Consider the following 26,184-nt stretch of genomic DNA (forward strand, 5'->3'; position numbering starts at 1 on the left):
ATAAATATGTTTAAACTAATCATTGGTTTTTTGACACAATCACTTGAAAAGACACAGCTGATACTGGAATGTGATAAGATATCTAAAAAATGTTATGTAATAGCCACTTCATTGATATCAAAAGATGTACAAGGATTTTCAGAAAATAATTTATATGAATCTTGACACCATGACATATTCATGGAATCCGATGCTCAAATATTTTTGAAGACTTAGACGGCGTGCACAAAGCTGAGTCCACAAACGTAACGTCTTCAAATTACTAAAACCATTTACGACGTTGGCATTTCCTTCCAGAAAACAAGCGTGTAACAAAAACACTGGACACTTAGTTTATCACATAACTTTAAATATTTACGTTCAACATATTTCTTTTTTCTTTCAACAAAAAAGTGCAGCAAATGCACATTCTGGAAATAAAAATAAATGTATGCTAAAAGCAGTGCAATGGGAATGATTAGCGACTATGTCGTAAACCTTTTCAGAAAATAGCGTTAACACGTCATTTCTTTAGGTTGTAACATTATAGCTGGACATTAAAAATATTCAGGTGTTCAGTCGAGACTATTGAATCATTCATATTTTGCAGATTATCTTAAACCTCTGGTTATGCACATTTTGAATACCAAGTCATTTTGAAATAAAAAGATTGCAATTACATATTTTTCTTGCTGATTCTTCCATTTCGATTATTAGTCCTTCCAAATTACTACTTCTTACACATATCGAAGATAGTTCCAAACTAATATACCATGATCGTTTTTGATTTTTTTTGCGATGAATTTCGTGTGATGTCCGAGTTCAATATCCGAACAATTCTGCAATACGAAAATGCAGGAAAATATGTTGAATTTGTATAAGTTTTAGGTCAAAAACTCTAATTTATGCTTATTAAATGTTACAAGTTACACCGTATTTTTGCCGTTTTCTATATGTCCGTTTCATACTTTATAGATTAAATTTTAATTTACTTTACTTTTAATGTGGATTTTAATGGTATGCATTTATTATTTTATCATAAAAAAATTCTTATTCTTATTTTTATTCAAAAATATTTCAAACATGGTTGTATAGAACTATTTAAAAAGCGCATTTTACAGTTGCCGTCAACTTTGTGCATGCCGTCTTACACTCTAGTTAATCGTCTAAGTCTTATAAGCCCTGATATTTGTAATGTTAAAGGTTGTAATTGCCCTCATCTGTAGTGATAAATTAAACACAAGATAATTGTCTATTGACATAAGGCAAAACAAGAGATTCACATTTTAAAATCACACAAAATTAAATAAATTTGGTATGATTGCCAATGAGACAACTAGTACTCTTCACAAGAGACCAAATGACATTGAAATCAACAGTTTAAATTCACTGTATGGCCTTCAACAATGATTAAAGCCCATACCATGTTGACCTCATAACAGTAAGGGAACTGTCTTAGTGTTTGCTATTAGACTATATAGTGTGTAATATGGAAGGTTGAAATTGCACTGACCTGTAACGATAGGTCAATACTGGATAGTTGTCTATTGACATAAGTAATAAATGCTGTTCTATTATTTTATTTTATCTCATAGATCAGACAAATTTGTCATGTATTTATACAGTGATATTATATAACATATAAATTAGTTGCCATGACCTGTAAAAATAGTTTGATACAAGATAATTGTCTGGTGACATAAGACTTAACTAGATACTGTGAAAGTAGATCCAACATTTTACAGTCACAAGTTGATCCTGTTAGGTAACTTTCTAATCGTTTAAAATTATACCTAACAGTGTGTAAGATGGAAGGTTACAACTGCATTCATCTGTAATAATAGGTCATAACTAGATAATTGTTTGTTGATGTATTTAGTCAAAATCAGATGCTATGAACTTTGATTTTACATTTTATAATCATAAGTTCATGTTATAAGGGAATTTTCTATAGTGTGTAACATTAAAGGTTGAAATTACACCAACCTGTAACAATAGGTCAACACAAGATAATTTTTTGTTGACATAAGTCTAAATTCGATGCTATGAACTTTGAAATTAGACTGTATAGTGTGCAACATGGGAGGTTGGAATTGCACTCATCTGTAATTGTAGGTCAAAACTAGATACTATTTAGTCTAGACTAGATGCTATGAATTCAAATTTGAACATTTAAAATCACATGACATGTTGATATTGTAAAGGAATATATCTAGCTCATCTTTCTAAGTGTTTGCAGTTAGTCCTATCAATGTGTAACAAGAAAGATTGCAATGGCACCAACCTGTAATAATATGTCAATAGTAGAAAATTGTCTGTTGACATAGGTAATCGATTGTATTTGATATTTTATGTTGTAAGGGAATCTTTTTTAGTGTTTGTAATAAGCCCTGACAGAGTGTAACATGTAAGGTTACAATTGCACCGACCTGTAATTTAATAGGTAAACACTAGATAATTATCTATTGACATAAATCTAAACTAAATGCTGTCAAATTATCTCAGTGTATTCACAAATTTTGCTTTGACAATAAAAACTTAATCTAGTAAGAGCATCTAATTGTTTGAAATTAGCAGTGTGTAAAATGGAAAGTAACAACTGCACTGACCTGTAATAATAGGTCAATTCTAAATAATTGTCTATTGACATTAATAATAGATGCTGCAATATTATTTTCCTTTATCTCATAGATCAGAGAAATCTGTCATGTATTACAGAGATGTTATAGTGATATGATATAACATATAAATTACTGTGACATATAAAAAGTAATAATTGTATCATTATTCAACCTTACATGTCATTTAGGTGCATATTACATAACAAATGCATAAAAGTTTTACTAAAGTAATTTTAAAATCTTTTCCTGTGCTGTTTCAACAATTTGTCCATTAAACTAAGCTGTGGTTTAAAGGCCAATGAGATGGCTTTCCAACAGAGACAGACAGACTAATTGTCCAAGATAGACCAAATGTCCAGGATGTAAGCAACTATGGAACACTGTTCTGACTTCAACAGTAGGCAGAACCCATATTGTATAGAAAGTAATATAAATTATTATAAAATCTTTTGCTGTTAACAAGCCAGTTGTAGTGTTAGTATTGTTAACAAAGCTTCATCAATTTTATAATGCCTTAGTTCATAGTCAAACAACTTGTACTACTCCAATCATGTTTGAAGGAAAATACTTTCAGTTGGAATTAAAGGAGTAAGTTCGGTAAGGGCCATATTTGGCCCCAATTATAAAGTTCAAAGTTACAAGTCAATAAATGTTTTAAGTTGCCTTAAAGACACGTGAGAAAGTTAAACAGAACTGTTTTTGTCAAAGTTTAATTTTAACACGTTGATTTTTACATCCCAAAAAGGTAAAGATATGGGATTTTTGTGAAAGGAGTAGGTCCAGTAAGACCCCTTTTCGGCCCCAAAATATAACAGTTTTACAAAATTGTTAAAATGTAAACTTTTAGTTATTTATTACACAGAAGAATGCTTCTGCTACATAAATATGGTCTGTTTTTGACAATACAATGCACATATATCGGATACTTGCACCATTAAGTCAGGCCAAATTACTGAAATCTTCACAATTCTGGCTTTTTAGTTAAATTTTAGACGGTTTTCGTGTAAAACGAAAGTGGCCGCATTCGTGTTCATCCTTTATATTGAAATGTAAGTTGTATTTTATGATAATAAATAACATATATAAAGGTTGAGGATGAACAGGGATGCGGCCACTTTCATTTTTTGACAAAAACCATCTGAAAAGTGACATTTTTCGGCATATTTGGTAGATTTTTCATATTTGAGCTTGAATCGGATAGTTTTTAATGACTAAATGAATTAAAATCTTTCACATAAACTATTTGATTCAAATAAAATAGACACTTAAGTGTTAAAAAAGTGGTCAAAATCTTTCGTCAGATGAACCTGAAATTTGAGGCCAAAATCGGTCCTTACCGGACCTACTCCTTTGACAAAATCAGCTGGATTTCAACCAAATAAACGACCAGGTAACATAGAGCGCAAGCGTCGACAAGCTTAATATTCAAATAAGACATATGAAATGTCTTCACAAACATTATTTTAAAATATCTTTGTTGTCGACGTATGCGCTCTATGTTTCCTGTCCAATAATCTATGGAAATTTACCCATTTTCATTGATTTTTTCGTGAAAAATCAATATGAGTACAACTTGTGACGTCACAATGAAACGCAGAAACGTAAAATTTTTAATAAAATGTCTTATTTCCTATCTAGTCAATATATTAGCTATAATTTATCGTCATATTGGTAAATAAATCCGAATTTGAAAATCACGCTAAAATAGTGGGCCATTATAGGACCTTATCGAACATACTCCTTTGAGTGACTAGGTCAAAATAGAAAAGTGTAGTCTATATTTAAGCAGACTGTTTGTGTAATTTATAAGTGTTTCTCGTTTCTCGTTTTTTAATTTTAAATAGATTAGACCGTTGGTTTTCCCGTTTGAATGGTTTTACACTAGTAATTTTGGGGCCCTTTATAGCTTGTTGTTTGGTGTGAGCCAAGGCGCCGTGTTGAAGGTTGTACATTGACCTATTATGGTTTACTTTGTTTAAATTGTAATATTTGGATGGATTAAGTTGTCTCATTGGCACTCTCACCACACCACCTATATCTTGTTACCTTGTGAACTTGCACATTAAAAATCAGGCTAATAAGTTGCCTTACTCCAAAGCAGAGTAGATATTCACACTGTTCTTGTCTTCCACTTTGTCACTTGACTTTAAACAGCCATTCATCATCATTAACATTAATTCATTTGCTGAATTCTATGTGAAAAATCAGTTATATATATGCATACAAAAATGTCACATGATGTACAAATGTAACATCTGCTATCCCAGTGCTCTCATATAGCAGGTTTTATATGATGGAAAGAGTGCATTTTTTTCAAAGAAATACTGTAAATTCAGAAATAATTGCTTGCATTTTTTATTGTGACTATATAGATGTCATTTCAGATTAAAATGCGATTTTAATTTTTGTGATATTAAAAAAAAATCCAGTTTAAATCATATAGAAAATTTCAAAAAAATGCAAGTTTTGATAATTGAAAATATAACCCTGTCCAGTGGCGGATCCAGAAATTTTTCATAAGTGGGGGCCCACTGACTGCCTAAGAGGGGGCCCGCTCCAGTCACGCTTCAGTGATTCCCTATATAAGCAACCAAATTTTTCCCCAAAAAGGGGCCCTCCCCCCCTATATCTGCCTCTGCTGTCGCATTTTTTCACAATAATAAAAACATTGCATGTATTTCTGAATTTAAAGTATACTTTTTTTTATGTTTTATATTTTTTATTGGTCTGTCTTAACTTGATATTCATATTTTTATTTATACAGTACTCCATAATGTCCAGGATCTGTTGCCATGTCAACCAAATCATATGCGGTGTCCACAAGAAGAAGTATGCATTCCAGTTTATAAATTCTGTGATAGATATAACGACTGTCCCATTCATAAAGGGGACGAAGGATCATTTTGTACACAAAGTAAGTTGTTATAGTGGACTGTCCTATTCATAAAGGAAATTAAGGATCATTTTGTACACAAAGTAAGTTTTTATAGTGGACTGTCCTATTCATAAAGGGAGGAAGAATTTTAAGTCCTTTGAATGGCAAGTTCTTAAAAAAAGGCATGTGGAAATAAGAGTGTCATATAGTTACGAATAGCTCCAAAAGACCCTATTGATAAAAAAACACTTCAACCCATCAGCACAGATATATACTATAGAAAAAACAACCATACCTGCCAACTGTCACTATTTGCGGGGGATTTCCCCCATGGAGGCTCCCAAATTGAAATTTTGAAAGATCAATTTTGTCCACAATTTAAACAAAACAATTAATTTTACAATGACATTTGTCTTTTAAAAGAATGAAGAAGCCACAAAACAACATTAAAATGTATTTCCAGGCCCCCTAGAAGGTTTTTAGGACTATGACAGCCATCTTGCATGCAAAACCCCCATGGGCATTTTGAAAAGTTGGCAGGTATGAACAAAGGATTTGCAGTTCTTCATCTCAAAGTCACAGTGAGGCATTCAACACAGAGCCAAAAAAACTCGCTCACCTCAAAACTACTTTGAAGCGGATTTCTCTGCAAAAATAATTTGGATAGACTCTGTAATAAAGTCGAGATACACCAGTTATTAACATATGTTACAATTTGTTCCGGTATATCTGAAATCAGATAATTTTTAAATATTAAGATACATGCATGATGACATGATGTCTGTGTATGTCCCGGTTGGTAACATTGCTCTGAATTATTATTTTGAAACGTCCCTAACATTTCAAATATTTAAGTGTAAACATTCCAGATGATGTTAAGTGCAAGCACTTCGGTTGCACAAAATTATTTGAGTTATTTTCATTTTATTTGTCTTTTCAGTCAAACCAAATCCCTGTGATAAGTTAAATTGTTCCGACTGCCAAATTAGTCAATCATCTTATGAATATGATCAGCCATCAACAAAATGCTGCCAAGTTGTTCCCAAGAATGGACATCCTGTTCCAGTGTGTTTCTGTGAAGACTCTAAAGAAGTACAAAATTCTACATGTGTTGGTAAGGGGAGACAATTATCAAAAGTTCTAAAATGTATATCTGAAATCTAGGAACTTTGGATATGGTATTTGGACCAATTTATACATTTACAATGAAAATATCTTGTTCTGTTGCTTACCTAGATAGTTATGAATGAAATACGGTCTATTTAGAAATTATTGCCTGTAAATGTTATTGCGAATTTTAGAATAGACTAAAATGCAAGATTAATTATTGCGATTTCCTGAAATTCTGCACGCAGTTATCAGGCCCGTATCCAGGAATTTCCAAAGGGGGGTCTGGCCTCAAAAACTCTACTTTAACAGTCACAATTTGAACAGAACGTTGACTTTAACAATCATTATTTGTTTTCAAGGGGGGGTTCGGACAAAGGTCGAACACCACCTGGCTACGGGTATGGTTATATGCATCAGATATAAGAATGCAAGTTCTTATTATAGAGATACACATTCTGTCGCATTATTTGCATTAAAATTAAACTTGCATTTTTGTTTTGAATTTACTGAGCAAATGTAGGATATTTTTTTATGAGCTTTAAAAAACAAATTTTTACATTTTATGCTTGTTTTATAATTTATTCCATTTATTTGTAATTAAAGGTAATTTTTGAAAATGGAGAAAAAATGCTTTGTTTATATCAAACATTATTTTGGTTCTTTGAATCACTTTCTTAAATCACATTCTTTTACATCCAGATAAAAAAAATAAGAATCTAGATTACGAATGAATTAATTGCAGATAAATTGCTGCTTAAAGCTAAACAGAAAAGGAATCTCCAATTTCTATTTATAATTGAAGTAATCTCAAATTTCTATTTATAATCAATTGAACTAAGATGTATCTATTGTGTGGGAGATTTGTACTTTATAAGAGATACGAAACATCCTATTGTGTCCTCAGACAAATCATGAATTAAAGTATAAGTAAAAACCAAATCCTAAAAGCAATATTAAATATTTTTAAAAACTGTTTGTTCTAAATGCAAATCTCTATAGCAGAGTTGATTCATAGATTTTCTTTTTAACATTTTTTAGTGGATTGCGGGTGGGGGTGCATGGAGGGGGTTTATTTTTGTTGTTTCGTTGAAGTCTGCATAATTTAAATGTACATACAAGCCTAAAGAACATTTGTACTTCTTTGAACATTTAATTAAGTGGTTAAAAAGAGAGGCTATAGATACCAGAGGGACATTCAAATACATAAGTAATAAAATAAACTGACAACAAACACCTGGCATTGAAGGCATAAAACTTTGCTCAGTGCTCTGAGCACAAAAATCATGCTCGAAACATGAAATCCAGCAATTTGATTGGTTGATTTTCGAGTCTGAGTACAAAAATCATGCTCGAAAGTTTTTTGACCGTGAGGCCTGGCTAAAAAAGAAAAGGACCAACAGACAAACAATAGTACACAAAACACAACAGGAAAACTAAAGACCGAACAATAAAAAACACCACTTAAAACTTTGGGTTATCTCAGGTGCTCCAGAAGGGTAGGTAGATCCTGCTCCACATGTAGCACCCGTCCTGTTGCTCATGTTAATACAAACCTGTTAATTTTTAGGGACGACATCAAAAGATCGATGTAGGATAAAAAACTTAAATCAAATAGTTTGGGGGTGGGGGGGTTGAAATTCTGCAAGTTTTGTATATCTAAAATCGATTTTCACATATATCCCTATTGGTAAATCAATTTTTCCCAAATTAAGTTAAGAGGGGGGGTGGGGGGGTCAGTGAAAAAACTATGTGAATTAAGTTTTTTATCCTACATTGAACTTTTGATGTCGTCCCTTACCCACAAAATCTACATGATTGGTATCCCATGAATAGTAATGTATTTGCTTGTTAATGAACAAGTTATTCTATTTTTAGATTTCAATGAATGTGACTATCCTGGCTATTGTGACCAAGGATGTCAACATAAAAATGACGCCTACTTGTGTAGCTGTACCAGTGGTTACAAACAAGATAAAATTGGACAGTGTCATGCGTTAAATGGTATGAACTCATATGTAGCCTTTTTAAGATATGCACCAGAAATTAAAAATTATGGGAAAATAACTGTAATTTGATTTCATTCAAACCAAAATTATCTAAACATTTCTCAAATAACTTGATACGAAGAAACAAAATACCTACCATTTCTAACTCTCAATGAGGGTAACTAAGAGATAGGAGGGTTAGTTCAGTGGGTCTTTCCTGCCGTGTTTTGAAAATTTTCCATACTTGACTGATTCTTATAGACCGCCACTTAATTGTTAATTTGTTGTCGTTCTAAATATTCATGAAACTTTTGCCACTGGACATTAGGCATTAAAAATTAAGTAAAATTTTATCTCAAGGTTTACAGTTATCAGATCTTATGAAAAATATAATCAATATGTTTTTGTGCAGTTGCCTAAAACTAATTTTAATTAAGTTTTATGTAACATGATCTTTATTTAACAGAGCCCAGTGGACTGGTACCTACCTTACTGATAGCAGATTTTAGAGGTATGAAACAGTTACAAATGAATGGATCGAGAGGACGATTACCTGTATTTCCAGGAGAAAATATAGTGGCTGTTGATTTTGATCATCGGAAACAAGAGGCCTGTTGGGTAAAAATTGATTTGAATAAAGAATTTCTGTCATCAGACAATTTTTGTTGTACTAAATTCATACTTATATATGTGTACTGATTTTTATGCAAATGCTTTTACTAATGTGAACAATGTGACAGGATGAGCCTTGTGAACATAAGAATAAATAAGAAGATGTGGTATGAGTACCAATACAATAAGACAACAATCCATCCAAATCACTATGTTTATACCCGTAGCCAGACGAACCCCCCCCCCCCCCCCCCTTGAAATCAAATAAACACTGTTAAAGTCAACATTTTGTTCAAATTGTGACTGTTAAAGTCGAGTTCATGAGTCCAACGAACCCCCCCTTGGAAATTCCTGGCTTCGGGCCTGATGTTTAAAGAGATAATAATTATAGGTCAAAGTACAACCTTGGACTCCGAGGGTAGCCTCAATGGCCGAGTGGTCTAAGAAGTTACTACTGTAATCACTAGTCAGTCAACTTTGAGGTTGTGAGTTTTAACCCCCCCCCCTTGTGAGGGTGCACTCAGGCCTAAATTAATATATTGTTTGTTTCCCCAATCCCAACCCTGTCAAGCCAGGTGTGGGTAGGTAGGTAGGAAAATAATTTTATTTTTCCAAAAAGCTTGAACATTATCAGACAAGTGGCAAACCTGATAATCCAAAATGAATAAAATAATATTTGACTTAGTTTTGACAATTTTATGAGTAGCACCATTTTTGCAGGGTTGGTCGGGATTGGGGAAACAAACAATGTTTTATTTTAGGCCTAACCACATATCTTAATTGACTAGACCTTTTATTCACTGGTATGAATGAAAAAAAAAAAACAACATCTAAAGGTCTATTTATGTATCTTTGAACTATGTCAATATGCTTTATCAATTCTCTCAAAAGTGTTTTAAGTTTTTATTGAAATAAATAAATGCACAGCCTTTACTGATAAATATATTTCACAAAGATCATATTATGTGTTATTTTTCAGCTTGCTTTAGATATAACCACCATTAATTATCAAATGAGATGTGCTAACCTGCACACTCAAGTTATCACAACAATGGACACCACAGAAGTACCATATGGAAGTAAGTCAAAACCAGATACAGTGAAACCTTTCTAAACCAAACTTCTTCAGGATTTAATATTTTGTTAGGTTTTAGCAGATGTTTGGTTTAATTAGTTTCACAACACAAAATTTGATATGACTGGATTTAAGAACACAGATATAAGAAAATTGTAAAATATAAGAGCACGTACATTACAAGCACTGGGGCACATTCTACTGCATCCACACAGCCAAGCAACAAATCCTGCAGAAAATTGGTTTGGACTGGTTTTCGGTTTATGAAAGTTTTTGTTTAGAAAAGGTTTCGCTGTTATAGTTAAATGATAATCTGTTAACTATGGTTTCATTTATTTTCATTGATGGCAAACTGGATTTGATTTTATGGTTTTGTCAAAGTCTGCATACAAGCCTATAGAAAAATTTTATTTTGTTGAACATTTACAAAATCTTGTTTAGTATACATGAAATCTGGTTCAAAACCCTTGATATAAATTTTAAAGGATCATAATAAAACTGAAAACTAAGTTGCAACTGCTCCAAGATAATCTATTGTAAAATAAAAATTCAACCAGATAAATAATGGACAGATTAATGTAGTGACAAGCAGACATGAAAACAATGATTCCTACTATCCTAGACCTCATAAAATATAATATAAAAAAGATAAATAACCTCATCAAAGATACCAGGATTCAAATTTTGTCTCCAAAAGACCCATCTAAATAAGAATAAAAAGATGTGGTATGATTGCCAATGAGACAACTCTCCAGCAGAGACCAAATAACGTATATGTTAGCAATAATTATAGGTCACTATAATATATATAGGGTCCTTAGAATTGAGCAAAACCCATATTTCATTGCAAGATATAAAGGCCCAAACATGACATAATGTATGATAATTTAAAATTAGAAAACCAGCAACCTCATTTTGTGTTAAAAAAAAAATTCATTATTTTTCGTATAATACAAATTTTAGTTGATTCTTAGGTAATTCATGGAGAGCACATTCTGTCAAAAATGTTGTATACAGTATATGTAAACTTTAAAATTTCTATCACACAGTGGTAAAGCAGATAGCAAAAGACTGGATAACTGGGAACTGGTATTTTATGGATACCGTCAATGAACAGATCATTTTGTGTAACTCTGCATCTCGATTCTGTCGTAGTATCATCCAAACTAGTTCTGACAAACCAGCAGCCATGGTAATAGATCCTACACAGGGGTGAGTTGATTAAAATTGTGTCTCTCCTAAAATGATTTAATTTTTGATTTTGGATTGGCTGACATTGTTTTGTTAATCAGCTCATTGACATAACTTTGTCATGTGACCATGACATGATCATTTTTTTTTCATGAATTACTCCGACTTAAAATGGAAATTAGAATTAAATTATAAGAAATGACTGTAATATTTTTTCTGCCTATTCGAAATAACATATAAAATGTGGTGCAAACGAGTTATTCGGTGTGCACCACATTTTTGATGTTATTTCAAATAAGCAGAAAATATATTACAGTCATTCCCTAATTAATTTGCAGAGTTAAAAATATAAATTGAGAACGGAAAGGCAGCTTCAGCTGGCCCCTAAAATGTTTTGCATAGATGATTTATTGAAGTGCTGCCATTTTGATTTCATTTAGCATTTAATTATTAAACTTACAATATTAATAGGCAAAACTTATCTCTGTGGCAAAATGAAAGGACACCGATGGATTTTCAACACAGCAAGAAAATCCTGCACCTGGAGTCACGCTTCAGCTGGCACCTTAACAAAATTTTTTGCATAGTTTATTGAAGTGCTGCCATTTTGATTTCATTTAGCATTGTATTATCAAACTTACAATAGGCAAAACTTATCTCTGTGGCAAAATAAAAAGAACTAAATGAAATTTTATGTCATTAAAATTAAATTAAAAAAAAAATTAAATGCATAGAACTAACAAATTGCACACAAGACTATAGATTTTTTTTTTAATTTATTGAACATTTAGATTTTTATTTGACTGTACCTATGAAATCCATGAAATTTGGTATCCAACAAATAATAATAAATTCACATTAACAAAGATCATTTTCTATTTTTAGATTCATATTTTATGCCCAATATGATGACAGCCTTGGCAGTTCTACGATTATTAGAACAAAATTAGACGGAAGTAATCAAACTACAATAGCTGATAGTAAACTAGTTAAAGTGACCAGTATGACTATAGATTATGCCAACCAGCACGTCTACGTAGTGGAACAAGATGTTATTTATAGAATGAACTATGATGGGATGATGAGATATAAGATATTCACAAATCTACGAGTCAGGGTAGGCATATTTCACAAATCTTCGTGTCATGATAGATATTCATTTCAGATATCAGTCAAGTAAAAAAATTATAAAAGGGTGGATTTACAGAATGGAGAGTAATGGTCCAAGAGTTCAGAAAATGGATCAAAAATGAAAAATCGGGGAAGAACTGAGAAAAAGAGTGGAAAAACATAAAAGATAATATTGGGATGCTTAGATATAAAGAATAAAGAAATAATGGGGAAAATAAAAATAAGCTGCAGATTATAAGAAATTTCCTTAAAAAATTCAAGAAAATTTTATAAATGAAAATCTTTCCCATTAATCATTTCATCTCATAATGCCAAGGTGGTACTATCAGGCCTGTGGGATCAACATGATAAACAAATAAACAAATTCTTCTTTCATTTATAAAACATCAGAACTTGAAACAAAAACCCTTATTTTTTGCTACTGTATAACTTGGTTTGATTTACAAGATAACCAAAAAACCTTTTTTTTTTTAAATTGGTACACAACCTTTTATAGGAGTTATTTCCCCTGAAAAGTACTTGATGGAATATTTTGCATTTTCACCAATCAACCTGACTAATTAAAACAATGTTTAATATTATTTATCAGTTTTACTAAAAAAGATTTGTTATATTTATATTTTACTAAATACAAATGTTCTATTTTTAGAATTTTAAAAACTTCCCAAACAATTAATACTTAAGAAAATGTATCTTCAAAATTTTATTTAAATTGCCTATTTTTTTGGCAAGGCTGATATTATCCGAATTTGAAGCGTTCACGTAATGGAATTAAACCTTATTTATGAAGAGCATTTTGACTATACTAAAATGCTTATATTAGTTTAAAATAGTTCAAAAGTAAAGAGAGATTGTCGTTCTTATAAATTCTTTATATCAAGTTCTATTGTATGAATAACAAACATCTTTGGTTGACAATGTTTTCTTTAACATTTCAAATTTAACATATCTTTAAAACTTCCTCTCATAATGCTAAGGTGGTACTATCAGGCCTTTGGGACACACACATTTTTTGCAAGTGCACCTAGCACATTTCTGTTACATAAATCACATATTTGTTCTGATCTATCAATGCTATAAAATCTACCACATTCAATAGGTAACCTATGACTACTGCACCTTTATTTACAGCAGTCTGCACCAAAAACCTTTTTAACTACTAGTCCGAAGACCTATATTCTGACATTTTTCTTATTGGTCCAAACAAAGTTTTGCAAAAATTTACTAGCCCGAATGAAATTTTACTAGTCTGGGGCATCGGACTAGTGGCTAACCGTGCAGACTGTTTACACAATTTAATTCTTAGATCAAAAGGCAATGTAGTGAAATAATCTTCAAAACCAAACTCAGACTTGTACATTCTATAATTTAAACATTTTGACGTATTAAATATCTGAGCCTTCCATTCATTTACAAACAAATTGTGGTAATACTGTTTCATATTTTTAGACAACTGACAGTTTGTATCTATATATTGATTTTTCCAGACATTAATAAAACCACATTCAGATATTATATCTTTTACACAATTCAACCACTTAGAGTGGTATACATTACCAGAATCAAGTTTATATAGCATTTCATACAATGTACTAGAAATTTTCTCTTTTTTGCTAGTGACAATACACTGGCACAAAAGTTTCCAAAAACCAACCATTCTTGCCTTAATATTAACAGACATTGGTACTCTACCTAGTTCTCCCTATTCAATGCAATTAGGTGTACATTTTTTAACTTTCATTATATATTTACAAAATTCTAAGTGCAATGATTCAATAACATCATTTTTCTCATACCCCAAAACTTCTGCACCATACATTAATATTTAAAAAAAATTGGTACACAACCTTTTATAGGAGTTATTTCCCCTGAAAAGTAATGGATGGAATATTTTGCATTTTCACCAATCAACCTGAGTATTTAAAACAATGTTTGATATTTTATATCAGTTTTACTGAAAAAAGCTTATTATATTTATATTTAACTAAATACAAATGTTCATTTTTTAGAATTTTAAAAACTTCCAAAACAATTAATACTTTAGAAAATGTATCTTCAAAAATTTATTTAAATTGTTCTTTTCTTTTACACTTGGCTGATACGATTCTAATTTGAAGCTTTCAAGTAACGAAATTAAACCTTATTTATGAAGAGCATTTTGATTATACTAAGATGCTTAAAATAATTAACAATAGTTAAAGGATAAAGAAAGATGGACACTTTATTTCTGGTCTTATAATGTCTTTTATGTTAGGTTCTATTATATAAATAACACACATCTTTGGTTGAAACAAGGGTGATGTCATATGTACGTTTAGTAAACAAAAAACAAATGTAAAAACCGGAGAGCTTCAAAATGCAATAAAATTACATAAGAAGAACATATGTAGGTAAAAAATGCCATTTAAAAAAGATAAATTATTGAATTATATGATATTAATAATATTATCCTACTGGGGTAAAACGGAACAGCCAAAACAGTATCGTATATAAAGGGCTTTTACCGCTAACAAAATGACTGAATTTTCCCCATTCAAATTGAAATAATTCATGGCAGCCGTAAATTTGTTTTCATGTAATCATCTTAATCAATATGATAATAAATGAACTTTTAATTGTATTTTTAAACTGAGTGTATGAGTTGTTCTAAAGTTGACTGCAACATCAAGTTTGATAAGATATTTGAGAATATTTAAATTTAAAATATAACTGCTTAAAAAATTAAACCTCAAAAAGATGTGACTATATCAGGTTTTCTCTAATTCATGTGAATTTATCCCTTTCTGCACTAATTGTATAAAAAAAATTAACTAACCTGTGGTTCGTCTGATCTCAGTTCATCATTGGTTTTAATCTGATTTTTATGTCAAATTTTCTTGCTTTCCTCTGAATTTCCTATTGTGAAGGCATCAAAAAAGGAGACCATGCCTAATGACTTCACATAGCAAGAACACATCTTTTTGCAGATCATTTGTAAAGAAGGAATAAGTTTGTCTGCATATTGTTTGAAAATCATTAGAGAAACAGATTCCACCACCAAATCTTGTGTAATACGATATTTATCCACTCTCGACAGTTAAATTTTGAATAGCGAGAACATTAAATATCAGCGAGGCTCACGTTTTAAATTTGAAAATTTAACTGTCTCGAGTGGATAAATATCGTATCCCACTCGATGCAGTGGTAGAATCTATATTTATCAAACCTTGCTGACATAGTTTTTACAGATAAGGAGTCACTTTGTGTACAAATTAAAATGGTATTAATTTGTATTTATAAGGTGTTAGTCTATACATTTTATTTGTTATACAACATTTATGCACACTCATGCCAAAAAAGAATGCTAAGCAGTAATCCTTGGGTTGCTGTCACATTGACATATATCCATAACCTCACTTTCAGTCATACATGAGAAAAAAACTCAGCTTTCTTACTGGATCACTAGTAAGATAACCACTAAATCTTATATTTAGACCTTATATGAGAGTTGTTTCCCCCTGAAAAGTAGTGATAGTAAAATTTTGAATTTTCAACAATCTCTGCAAGTATTTACAACAATCTTAAATATTTTTAAGGCATCTTTTATATTTATCTTTATCATATTTGAATTTAACTGAATACAAAGTTATTTCTTTAAGATTTTTAAAAACTCTGTTCAGAATTGACACTTTGACAACACTCAGATACAAAATTTTATTTAAATTATTTGTCTTTTTCTCTTGTTAATTAAGAGTCATGGGATAATATAATGTAAAGAAATATTTGAGAAGCATCTTGATTATTCATAGATGCTATATTATTGAAAAGATTTATAGCTACCCTAATAGTATGACATTTTCAGAACAATATCAGTCATCTGTCTTTGGACAAGCATATAAAGCATGTTGCAGGTAAAACAGGTTTGAAAGTGCCAGTTATTAAGACTACTAGGTTACTAAGTAAAGTGTTAAATTACACAAAATTCTGGAAGGTAGACTTGTGAAAGCTATAAATGTATTGTATTTGTCCATTTTTGATTTCAGAAATTTGAAGATAGAATTCATGATTTATCAAGCATATCACTACTAGAAAACTACCTCTATGTGACAACTCTTGATGAGCCAAAACGACTTGTTAAAATCCATCGCTATGACTACTCTGTTGCTGCTATGGAGATAAGGAATGACCTTGAACAACCACATCAAGTTCATGTATATCATCGTCAAAGGCAACCAGATTTACCAAGTAAGATATTATAATACTGTTTAGAGGGAAATATTTCTGTTAATTGTAAAAAAAAATTTCCTGTTTTCAATATATTACTTATAATTGGACTTAGTTTTTCCTCCGGTTAACATTAAATTCTGCAGTTAAAGTCTAATAACAGTCTGCAGTTAAAGTTTTTAAAACATTTATTAGATTCATAAACAATCCAGGATTTTTACCAAACTTAGACAAGTCTTACAATTAAAAGATAGTATCTAGAGAACATTTTTAATATTTTTTATTGTTGAGCCTGCTTAACTAACAGCAAAAGTAGGCTACACACTGTGTTCTGCAGAAGCCTTACAATTTTTTCACTTTAATACTCAATTAAATAATTATTAATGTTCTTTTTTTTCAAGGGGGAATAACAAACCCATGTTTAACAACTGCATGTGATCATCTGTGTGTCTTGGATTGGAACAAGGATGTTGTGTCAGCCAAATGTTTATGTGAAGCAGGATACAAAATGGATGACAAAGAAAAATGCATATGTAAGTCTTTGATGTACAGTAGTTGTCGTTTGTTTATGTAATTTATATGTGTTTCTCGTTTTTTTATTTTATATAGATTAGACTGTTGGATTTTCCGTTTAAATGGTTTAAACTAGTAATTTTGGGGCCCTTTATAGCTTGTTGTTCGGTGTTAGCCAAGGCTCCGTGTTGAAGGCCAAATATTGACCTATAATGGTTTACTTTTTTAAAATTGTTATTTGGATGGAGAGTTGTCTCATTGGCACTCACACCACATCTTCCTATATCCTTTTATATTAAGCAATATGAAAATATGGAGATGAGGTATGATTGCCAATGAGTTAACTATCAACTAAAGTTCAAATAAAGTGGATGTAGGCATTTATTGGCAACCCTATAGCCTTCAACAATGAGAAAAAGATTTTTTTGGTGGACTAATTGGCAAAGATGACCAAATGCAATTGTATATTGTCTGTAAAAACTCATCAACGAAACCATGCTTATAATTTGGTACTGCCCTCTAATATGATTATGTAGTTAAATTTTCAATGTTTATTTAATGAAAATACTAAGTATTTTAGTGTCCCACCTAGGGGCATTTCGATTTTTATGCCCCACCTACTATGGTAGAGGGGCATTATGTTTTCTGGTCTGTGCCTCCGTTTGTCCGTCCGGTTAAAGTTTTTGGTCCAGGTTGTTTTGATGAAGCTGAAGTCCAATCAACTTGAAACTTAATACACATGTTCCCCATGGTATGATCTTTCTAATTTTAATGCCAAATTATAGTTTTGACCCCAATTTCATGGTCCACTAAACATAGAAAATGATAGTGCAAAGTTCAGGTTAAAGTTTTTGGTCAAGGTAGTTTTTGATGAAGTTAAAGTTACATCAACTTGAAACTTAGTACACATGTTTCCTATGATATGATCTTTCTAATTTTAATTCCAAATTAAAGTTTTGACCCCAATTTCACGGTGCACTGAACATAGAAAATGATAGTGGGTGGGGCATCCGTGTACTATGGACACATTCTTGTTTGATATGTGTGTCTGATTCTTTAGTTTTTTTGTTTGTTCTTTAGTCTGTTCGTTTGTCCCGCTTCAGTGTAAACTCGTCCTGAACATGCATGAAATATTTGCCACTGGACATTTAGCAACCAACAATCAATCAATCAGTGTAAAGTTTTTGGTCATAGTAGTTTTTGCTGAATCAAAGTCTAATCAACTTGAAACTTAGTACACATGTTTCCTATGATATGATCTTTGTAATTTTAGAGTTTTTGCCCCAATTACACCGTCCGCCAAACATAGAAAATGATAGTGTGAGTTGGGGCATCCATATACTATAGACACATTCTTGTTTAATGGAGTTTTGGTTTAAATGCTGCTTGGTTAAAAAAAATTGGTCTTCTAGAGTCAAAAGTTGCTATTATGCAAATAGCATGTCTATATGAAGGAGACTAATGGGAAAAAAATCAGTATTAATACCTCATAATGGATTTAGGGGTTTGATTGTTGAGAAACCAGAACTGTAGAAATAAATTTTGACCTAAATAGATTTACTTGTGTATTTCAGACGATAAAGACTGTAAAGGAAAAACTGATCCAAGCTGTATTGTTTGTAAGTTGTTTTTTACATTTACTACACTACTCCCCCTAAAAATGTACTTTGTCTTAAACAATAAATACAACAATTTTTTTATGGAAATTTGATGCATATATAAATTTATACATGATACATAAAAAGAAGAAGAGGAAAAACTTTCAAAATAGAACCTGCTTTAAATTATTTATTAGATTGGATTAAGCATGTAGCATTTGTAATGATTTCTTAGCAGACCGTTACTTTAAAAAAAAAGCTTTGATACAATTCTTTTTCATAACTGCAATACTAATGTATTAATAATTGTTCAAGATGAAGTTATTTTCACACTAAGTTTTTATCATTGACGGCATATTCTTTGTAGATAATTCAAGGTTGCATTGACTTTGATATAATCCTTAAGGATCTAGTAAGAAATAAAATATATTTGACAGTGATAAACAAGATAAGAACTGACATGACTGAAAAAATATTGATCATCCAGAAATATAAATGTTTTTGTAATATAATAAATCAAATTTAGTTTTGCACTGAGTTTTTTTTTTTTTACTTAACTTGACCCTTTTCTTTAATAATTGTATTTTTACATTAAATAGATTTAATAAGGGGTTCTTACTTGTAAGCTTTATTGCAGCTGAGAATTGTTCTTAGGAACAAGTACGTTGTCCAGGAGGGAGATGTAACTTAATCTTAAGTGAAATAATTTCTTGTATGTTTTATTGCAGCTGAGAATTGTTCTGAGGAACAAGTTCGTTGCCCAGGAGGGAGATGTATACCTAAGAGTTGGTGGTGTGATGGACAGGGAGACTGTGACGGGGATGGAGATGAGGCTTATTGTGGTATGTGGGGACAGTTTATATTACTGTGGATTCATTATTATTCGTGGGTACCAATTTCTGTGGATTTTGCTGGTACTGGGAAACCATGGAGAATTTAAATGTTTACAAATTTTCTATAATAGATATAGGAAGATGTGGTGTGAGTGCAAATGAGACAACTCTCCATCCAAATAACAATTTATAAAAGTAAATATAACATTGTTTGCAGATTTTGTCTAAACTACGAAATCAGGTATCAACGAAGACACAGGTTTGTTTTTTCCTGAATTTAACAAAAAATGATACCCATGCAAAATAAATGAATCCACACTAATACACACTGGATTAGGTTGTATCTGTTTTTTGTCATAGATTCAATATTTCAGAGTTAAAGGACTTGGGGTAGTTTTTGTCTCTCCTGGGACAAAATTTGCAGAGTGTGAGACATAAGGATGCTAGTCTTGATGCAATACTTGAATCGATCATTAAATATACATGGATAAGTAATTTTTTGTGATACTTGTAGGAAAACCATGAGAAAGTTTTGATTATGGCCTTATTTACAAGCATTTAAATCTTCGAAGTTGATTTTGATATTTCTTTACACATGTATAAATTTTGATTTTATTGTAGACAATACGATGTGTAGCATTACACAATATACATGTGATGATGGACAATGTATTGACTTAGAATATAAATGCAATGGAATGAATGAATGCAGAGATGAATCAGACGAGGTATATTTATAGTTTAACTCATTTAAATGTAATGTTGGATTACTTGAATAAATGAAGTTACCTCCCTTTGTTAATGTAGAGTTATCTCCCTGTAGTGTTAGGTACCACCTTAATAATGCTAGATTTTGCATTGAAGTTCACTACTCCTTTTGGTTTTGGCTGTTTTAAAACCCATTTTACTATATTGGTTTTTTTTTGGCCGAATGGTCTTCATAGTTGATGTACTGATCCAATCTGAATTTGACAAGGATTGTCAGTGTTCCTATTAAGGGTTGGTTGTTCTCTGAGTGAACTTTTACTTCTTCCACCAACAAAAACTGACCACTATAAAATATAGACATTAAATCTAGAACTATGGCTTCTAAAACAGTCATTTTGTCCTGTTAAGATCAATGAATTTTATTTTTTACACTCATCTTTTGAGCATGTTACTGTGAATTCATTGTTATTCATTATATACTTATTTTTGTGGATTTCTTGGACGAAGGTGAAACATGTATTGAGATCAGGGGTCGAAATTGGCGCTGGTCCGGTGGTCTGAAACTAAGTAGAATTTGTGTCGGACCAGTAGATTTTGTCAGCTGGTGGTCCGGCGGACCAGTAGAAATTTTTCGTTAAAATCACTGATTGCATCTCTATCTCGGTTTGGTTACAAAAAAATAAACCTTAGAAATTATTTTTAGGATATTGGGGGTGCTATTTTTGCTCATGAACAAACAGAACAGCACAAAAATCTACTGCAATAAAGAAGAGGAAAGCAGCTGAGGGAAATAAAACTAAACATATCTTTTAGTGGTTATCAAATGAATGTCAATTTTGCAGTACCAGTAAATGTTGAGCCAGACCAGTAGATTTTAAGTCCACTGGTCCGGCTGGCCAGTACACTAAAAAGCTTAAATTCGACCCCTGATTGAGATATTCAACATATTACAAATGTTCTGTAGGCTTGTATCTAGACTTATGCACTTTATTGTGTCTGTTTATTTAACGCATCAATGTAAAAATATCGAAAATTGATGAGACTGTCATTAAAGTGAGAGGGTTAGCGCTATAGAACCAGGTTTAATCCACCATTTTCTACATTTGAAAATGCCTGTACCAAGTCAGGAATATGACAGTTTTTGTCCATTCGTTTTTGATGCGTTTTGTTATTTGATTTTGCCATGTGATTATGGACTTTCCCAATTGATCTTCCTCTAAGTTCAGTATTTTTTGTGATTTTACTTTTTATGCAACACTATGAAAACAACTATCTGTGAAAAATTTTCATCAATTCCTGAAAAGTTAATACCCATGAAAATTTTGAATCTGGAGTTGCAACAGACTTAATTCTGTTATAATCTTGCAATCAGCCACTCTTAGCAAATGAAGAATAACAGCAAAGCATACAATTTTGTTATAGATAAATCATCGACTGTAATCCTACTTTTTGCAGATACTTTGTTAAGCCCTTCCAAGTCGACTTTGCAATTTTCTAATTTCTTCATCTATTTACATAGCAAAAGACATACATTTTAAGTATTCACAAAGTTTGATATGAAGTTATTTTCCTACTAACGTTGTTGGTTTACAGTTTTTCTTTCATAGCACTGACACCTGTGGAAAAATGTACAAATATATTTAATTTCAGTGGGGATGTCCCAGTTTTTGTGATGAAGATACTGAGTTCCAGTGTTTTAATGACACCAAGTGTTTACCCACATTATACAGATGTGATGGAGAGGCAGACTGTAAACATGAAGATGATGAAAAAAACTGTAGAGGTATTGTATATTGGGTTATTTGAGACAAGTTTTATTTACAACTAGGTCTGAGATGGGGCAGTTAAATCTAAGCTTGATTTTTGTTTCATAGACTTGTCAATGATCAGGTGTCTTTTTCTGAGCATCCCTTCTAATCATGTTGCAAAATACTATTTGGTTCATGTTTTTTTTACCGGGGTATCATTCGGTATATAACAAAAACATCTAAAACTTTAAAGATGTTGTCATTAATAATGCGAGGTACCCCCAGAAAAAATGTTGTGCTACAAAATGTCTTTATATCTACAGCTGTTAATGAAGGCAAGATATACTGTGGATTCATTAATATTTGTTGGATACCAATGTTCATGGATTTTCGTGGGTACAGGGGAACCACGAATTTAGATATTCAACGAATTACAAATTTTGTAAAGGCTTGAATGCAGACTTTGCCGAAACCACGCAATTAAATATCCATGAACATGTAAGTTTTCCTCAATCCGCGAAAATTGATACCCACCAAAATAAATGAATACACAGTATATGATAGATTCAGTCTTGGCTTACTTTGTAAATTTTGAAATATGAATGTATTTATTATTGCAATTTTTGAAGAATGGACAAAAATGCGGGATTATTAATTCATTATTGCCATTTCAAGAAAATCTTCCTTCAGATATATGTATTTATAGACATAAGAATGTTTATAGTATAACTAATCGCCGTATTTGAATATCAAAAATAAGACAACGCGTGACCGAACGACGCATGGATTAAACGAGTGCGCAGCACGAGTTTAATCCATAGCGGCGTTCGGTCACAAGTTGTCTTATTTTTGATATTCAAATACGGCGATTAGTTATTCTTTTTATTACATTGGCAAATGGCTTTTTTTTATGAAATTAATGTAGAAAATGTAAGGAACTATATCTTTTTCCTACGCATTGACAATTTGTTTTGATCCGACGTTATCGACGTCTTGACAACGTCTATTGTTGTATGACGTCAGAGAGTGAAATAACCACGTTTATTTCACATGTGAAATTATCGGTTTTTATCTAACTGGGAAATCAATGTAATTCATTGCAACCAATGTAATAAGAGTTGTTATTACTGCAATATACACCCAGTATTATTTGCATACATAAAAACATAAAAACCTTAGTTTAAACATATTTTATTGTTCAGAATAACAAATGGATTGGACTCAAGTTTTACAACTTAGTAACGTCATTCTCCAATAAAAACCTTGCAATAATTTCTGTATTTGCAGTATTTTTTTGACAAAAAGTGTAAGGCAAATATTCAAATTTCAAAGTTAAAAACATGACAGTTAATTGCAGCTGAAATTTGCTGACTTGCGGAGATCTATATGAAAATTTTAACTTTTCAATAAAACTATTATGATCATGATGATGAAATGATTGAAGAATTTTACGGTTTTATGGTACAGAATTAATATCTCTTTTTTTACCACCTTCTTTATCAATTTAATTAATACTTTGTAACATGCTTTTACAGATCTTCCTATTCCAGTGGGCTCATGTAATGATGAAGATGAATTTAGATGTTCTGATGGGTCGTGTATACCAGAGAAGTATAAGTGTGATGGAGACCAAGATTGTATTGATGAATCTGATGAGCTAAACTGTCATAGTAAGTCATTCTGATTGGTTGAGATTTTTTATCAAAGGTCAGACTTTCATTGTCATGTAAGTCATTCTGATTGGTTGAGATTTTGGATCAAGGTCAAATATTTCATTACAAGTCATTCTGATTGGTTAAGATTTTAGATCAATGGTCCTGCTATCATAGTAAGCCATTCTGATTGGTTGAGATTTCGGATCAAAGGTCAGGCTGTCATAGAAAGTCATTCTGATTGGTTAAGATTTTGGAACAAATGTCAGTCTGTCATAGTAAGAATTTTTTATTGGTTAAGATTTTGGATCAGAGGTCAGGCTGTCAAAGTAAGACATTCTGATTGGTTTTGATTTTGAATATAAGGTCAGACTGTCATAGTAAGTTATTCTGATTGGCTAAGATTTGGGATCAAGGTCAGATATTTCATTGTGAGTCATTCTGATTGGTTAAGATTTTGGATGGAAGGTCAGACTGTCATAGTAAATCATTCTGATCGGTTGAAACTTTTGATCAAGGTTCAGGCTGTCATAGTAAAATATTGTTTGAGATTTTGGAACAAGGATCAGACTGTCATAGTAAGTCTGTGACGTGATAAAGATTTTGGATCAAGGGTCAGATTATTCAGTGCAAGTCTTTCTAAAAGGTAGATATTTTGGGTGAAGTGTCTGTTTGCTAGATCAGGAATAAAACATTAATGAAAAAGTCACACTTATTTCTGAATTTTCAGTAAGCAATAAATATAGTAATTTTGACTTTCATCTTTTCAGATGTGACCGTACAGTGTCTAGATCGTATTGAATGGAAGTGTGAAAAAGACAACAAATGTATACCTATAGCTTGGAAATGTGATAAAGAGGTCGATTGTCCTGACAGTTCTGACGAAAAAAATTGTGGTATGTATGACAGAAAAAACAATAAGTCACATGATTTTTATCATGTGACCTATATTTGTTTATTTGTTACATTGTAGCGTGTAAATTTTGATGATGATCTTTAGAAATGGGACAATGATGAGAATTGCAGATTTTTGACGAAGAATATTCCAATTAGTTTACACCATGTACATATATGTATAATGTGAAATATAATATTATATTAAATATAGTATAATTATACTGTTTTACCTCTGTCTGTCCTTCCGTCAGTCCATCAGTCCATCAGTGAGTCCGTCCGTCTCATGAATATTTTTGTCGCATTTTTCTCAGGAAATACAATACAAGGATTTCTGAAATTTGGTTTCAGGGTTTATCTAAGTCAGCTATACCGTGTGATGTGTTTTCAGATTGATCACTTGACAACTTTCTGTTTACCTAACACTTGTATGATTTTACACATGATAGCCAAGTTGAAAATTTTCGTCACATTTTTCTCAGGTACTACAATACAAGGATTTCTGAAATTTGGTTTCGGGATTTATATAAGTCAGCTATACCTTGTGATGCGTTTTCAGATTCATCACTCGACAACTTCCTGTTTACCGAACACTTGCATATTTTTACACTATTAATATTATCCACTTACGGCGGGGGTATCATCAGTGAGCATTAGCTCGCAGTTTCACTTGTTGAATATGTGGTGTGAACTTGTAAAAGATCAAGTGGTGTGAACTGATAAAAAATACTATGGTGTGAACTAATGAAAGTTCACATGGTGTGAACTAATAAAAGACCATGTAGAGTGAACTAATAAAAGATCATGTGGTGTGAACTAATAAAAGATCATATAGAGTGAACTCATAAAAGATCATATGGTGTGAACTAATGAAAGATCATATGTTGTGAACTAATTAAAATCATGTGGTGTGAACTAATAATAGATCATGTAGAGTGAACTAATAAAAGATCATGTGGAGTGAACTAATTAAAGATCATGTCCTGTCAACTAATTTTTGTCCTCAATTATAGATGTTGAATGTGAATATCCTAGCTACAGATGTCCAGAAGAGTTTAACCCCCCGGTCTGTCTGAACCCATTTCAACTGTGTGACGATAAACCAGACTGTAAAGACAAAAGTGATGAGGGAAATCATTGTAATAGTAAGTTCATATTTGGTTAAAACTTAAGGGGGAAGGGTTGGGTTAAACCTCGGTTCAGGGAGATAACTCTTTAAATCACTTATGCATTCTTAAAAGACAAATTTTATCAATGTATTTTAAGCAAATACTGGAGACAGATTGGAAATTATCTATCTTACCTAGAAGATTAGAATATATATTTTTGAAAATGTTTGGCATAAAAGTACTGATGATTTTAAGAGTTATTTCCCTTAAAATAGGTCTACCTCCTTCACAGACCCACCTCATTTATCTTATGAGTGGCTCAGTGGTCTGATTAGTCAAACTGTTGT

The 26,184-nt window shown here is 31.6% G+C and overlaps 2 protein-coding genes across 3 annotated transcripts in view; both read left to right on the forward strand.

Annotated features, from left to right (window-relative positions):
- Window positions 1–17,371, forward strand: part of LOC143058895 (low-density lipoprotein receptor-related protein 1B-like) — a 64,831-nt gene extending 47,460 nt beyond the window's left edge. For both annotated transcript variants that reach the window (XM_076232373.1, XM_076232374.1), the window contains 9 exons: window positions 5,365–5,514; window positions 6,416–6,589; window positions 8,461–8,586; window positions 9,037–9,188; window positions 10,162–10,261; window positions 11,307–11,469; window positions 12,334–12,565; window positions 16,602–16,803; window positions 17,184–17,371. In XM_076232373.1, the coding sequence (XP_076088488.1) occupies window positions 5,365–5,514; window positions 6,416–6,589; window positions 8,461–8,586; window positions 9,037–9,188; window positions 10,162–10,261; window positions 11,307–11,469; window positions 12,334–12,565; window positions 16,602–16,803; window positions 17,184–17,356 (1,472 nt within the window). In that variant the 3' untranslated portion in view covers window positions 17,357–17,371. The remainder of the gene's footprint in view (window positions 1–5,364; window positions 5,515–6,415; window positions 6,590–8,460; window positions 8,587–9,036; window positions 9,189–10,161; window positions 10,262–11,306; window positions 11,470–12,333; window positions 12,566–16,601; window positions 16,804–17,183) is intronic.
- A 1,527-nt stretch (window positions 17,372–18,898) lies between these two features.
- The window catches only part of LOC143058894 (prolow-density lipoprotein receptor-related protein 1-like), a 93,139-nt gene continuing 85,853 nt past the window's right edge, over window positions 18,899–26,184 (forward strand). The window contains exons 1-7 of the mRNA XM_076232372.1: window positions 18,899–18,914; window positions 19,622–19,735; window positions 20,348–20,454; window positions 22,085–22,217; window positions 23,718–23,852; window positions 24,605–24,730; window positions 25,742–25,873. Of these exons, the coding sequence (XP_076088487.1) occupies window positions 20,356–20,454; window positions 22,085–22,217; window positions 23,718–23,852; window positions 24,605–24,730; window positions 25,742–25,873 (625 nt within the window). The 5' untranslated portion in view covers window positions 18,899–18,914; window positions 19,622–19,735; window positions 20,348–20,355. The remainder of the gene's footprint in view (window positions 18,915–19,621; window positions 19,736–20,347; window positions 20,455–22,084; window positions 22,218–23,717; window positions 23,853–24,604; window positions 24,731–25,741; window positions 25,874–26,184) is intronic.

Source organism: Mytilus galloprovincialis, chromosome 14 (genome assembly GCF_965363235.1).
Source record: "Mytilus galloprovincialis chromosome 14, xbMytGall1.hap1.1, whole genome shotgun sequence".
In the NCBI taxonomy this organism is placed as follows: Eukaryota; Metazoa; Mollusca; class Bivalvia; order Mytilida; family Mytilidae; genus Mytilus; species Mytilus galloprovincialis.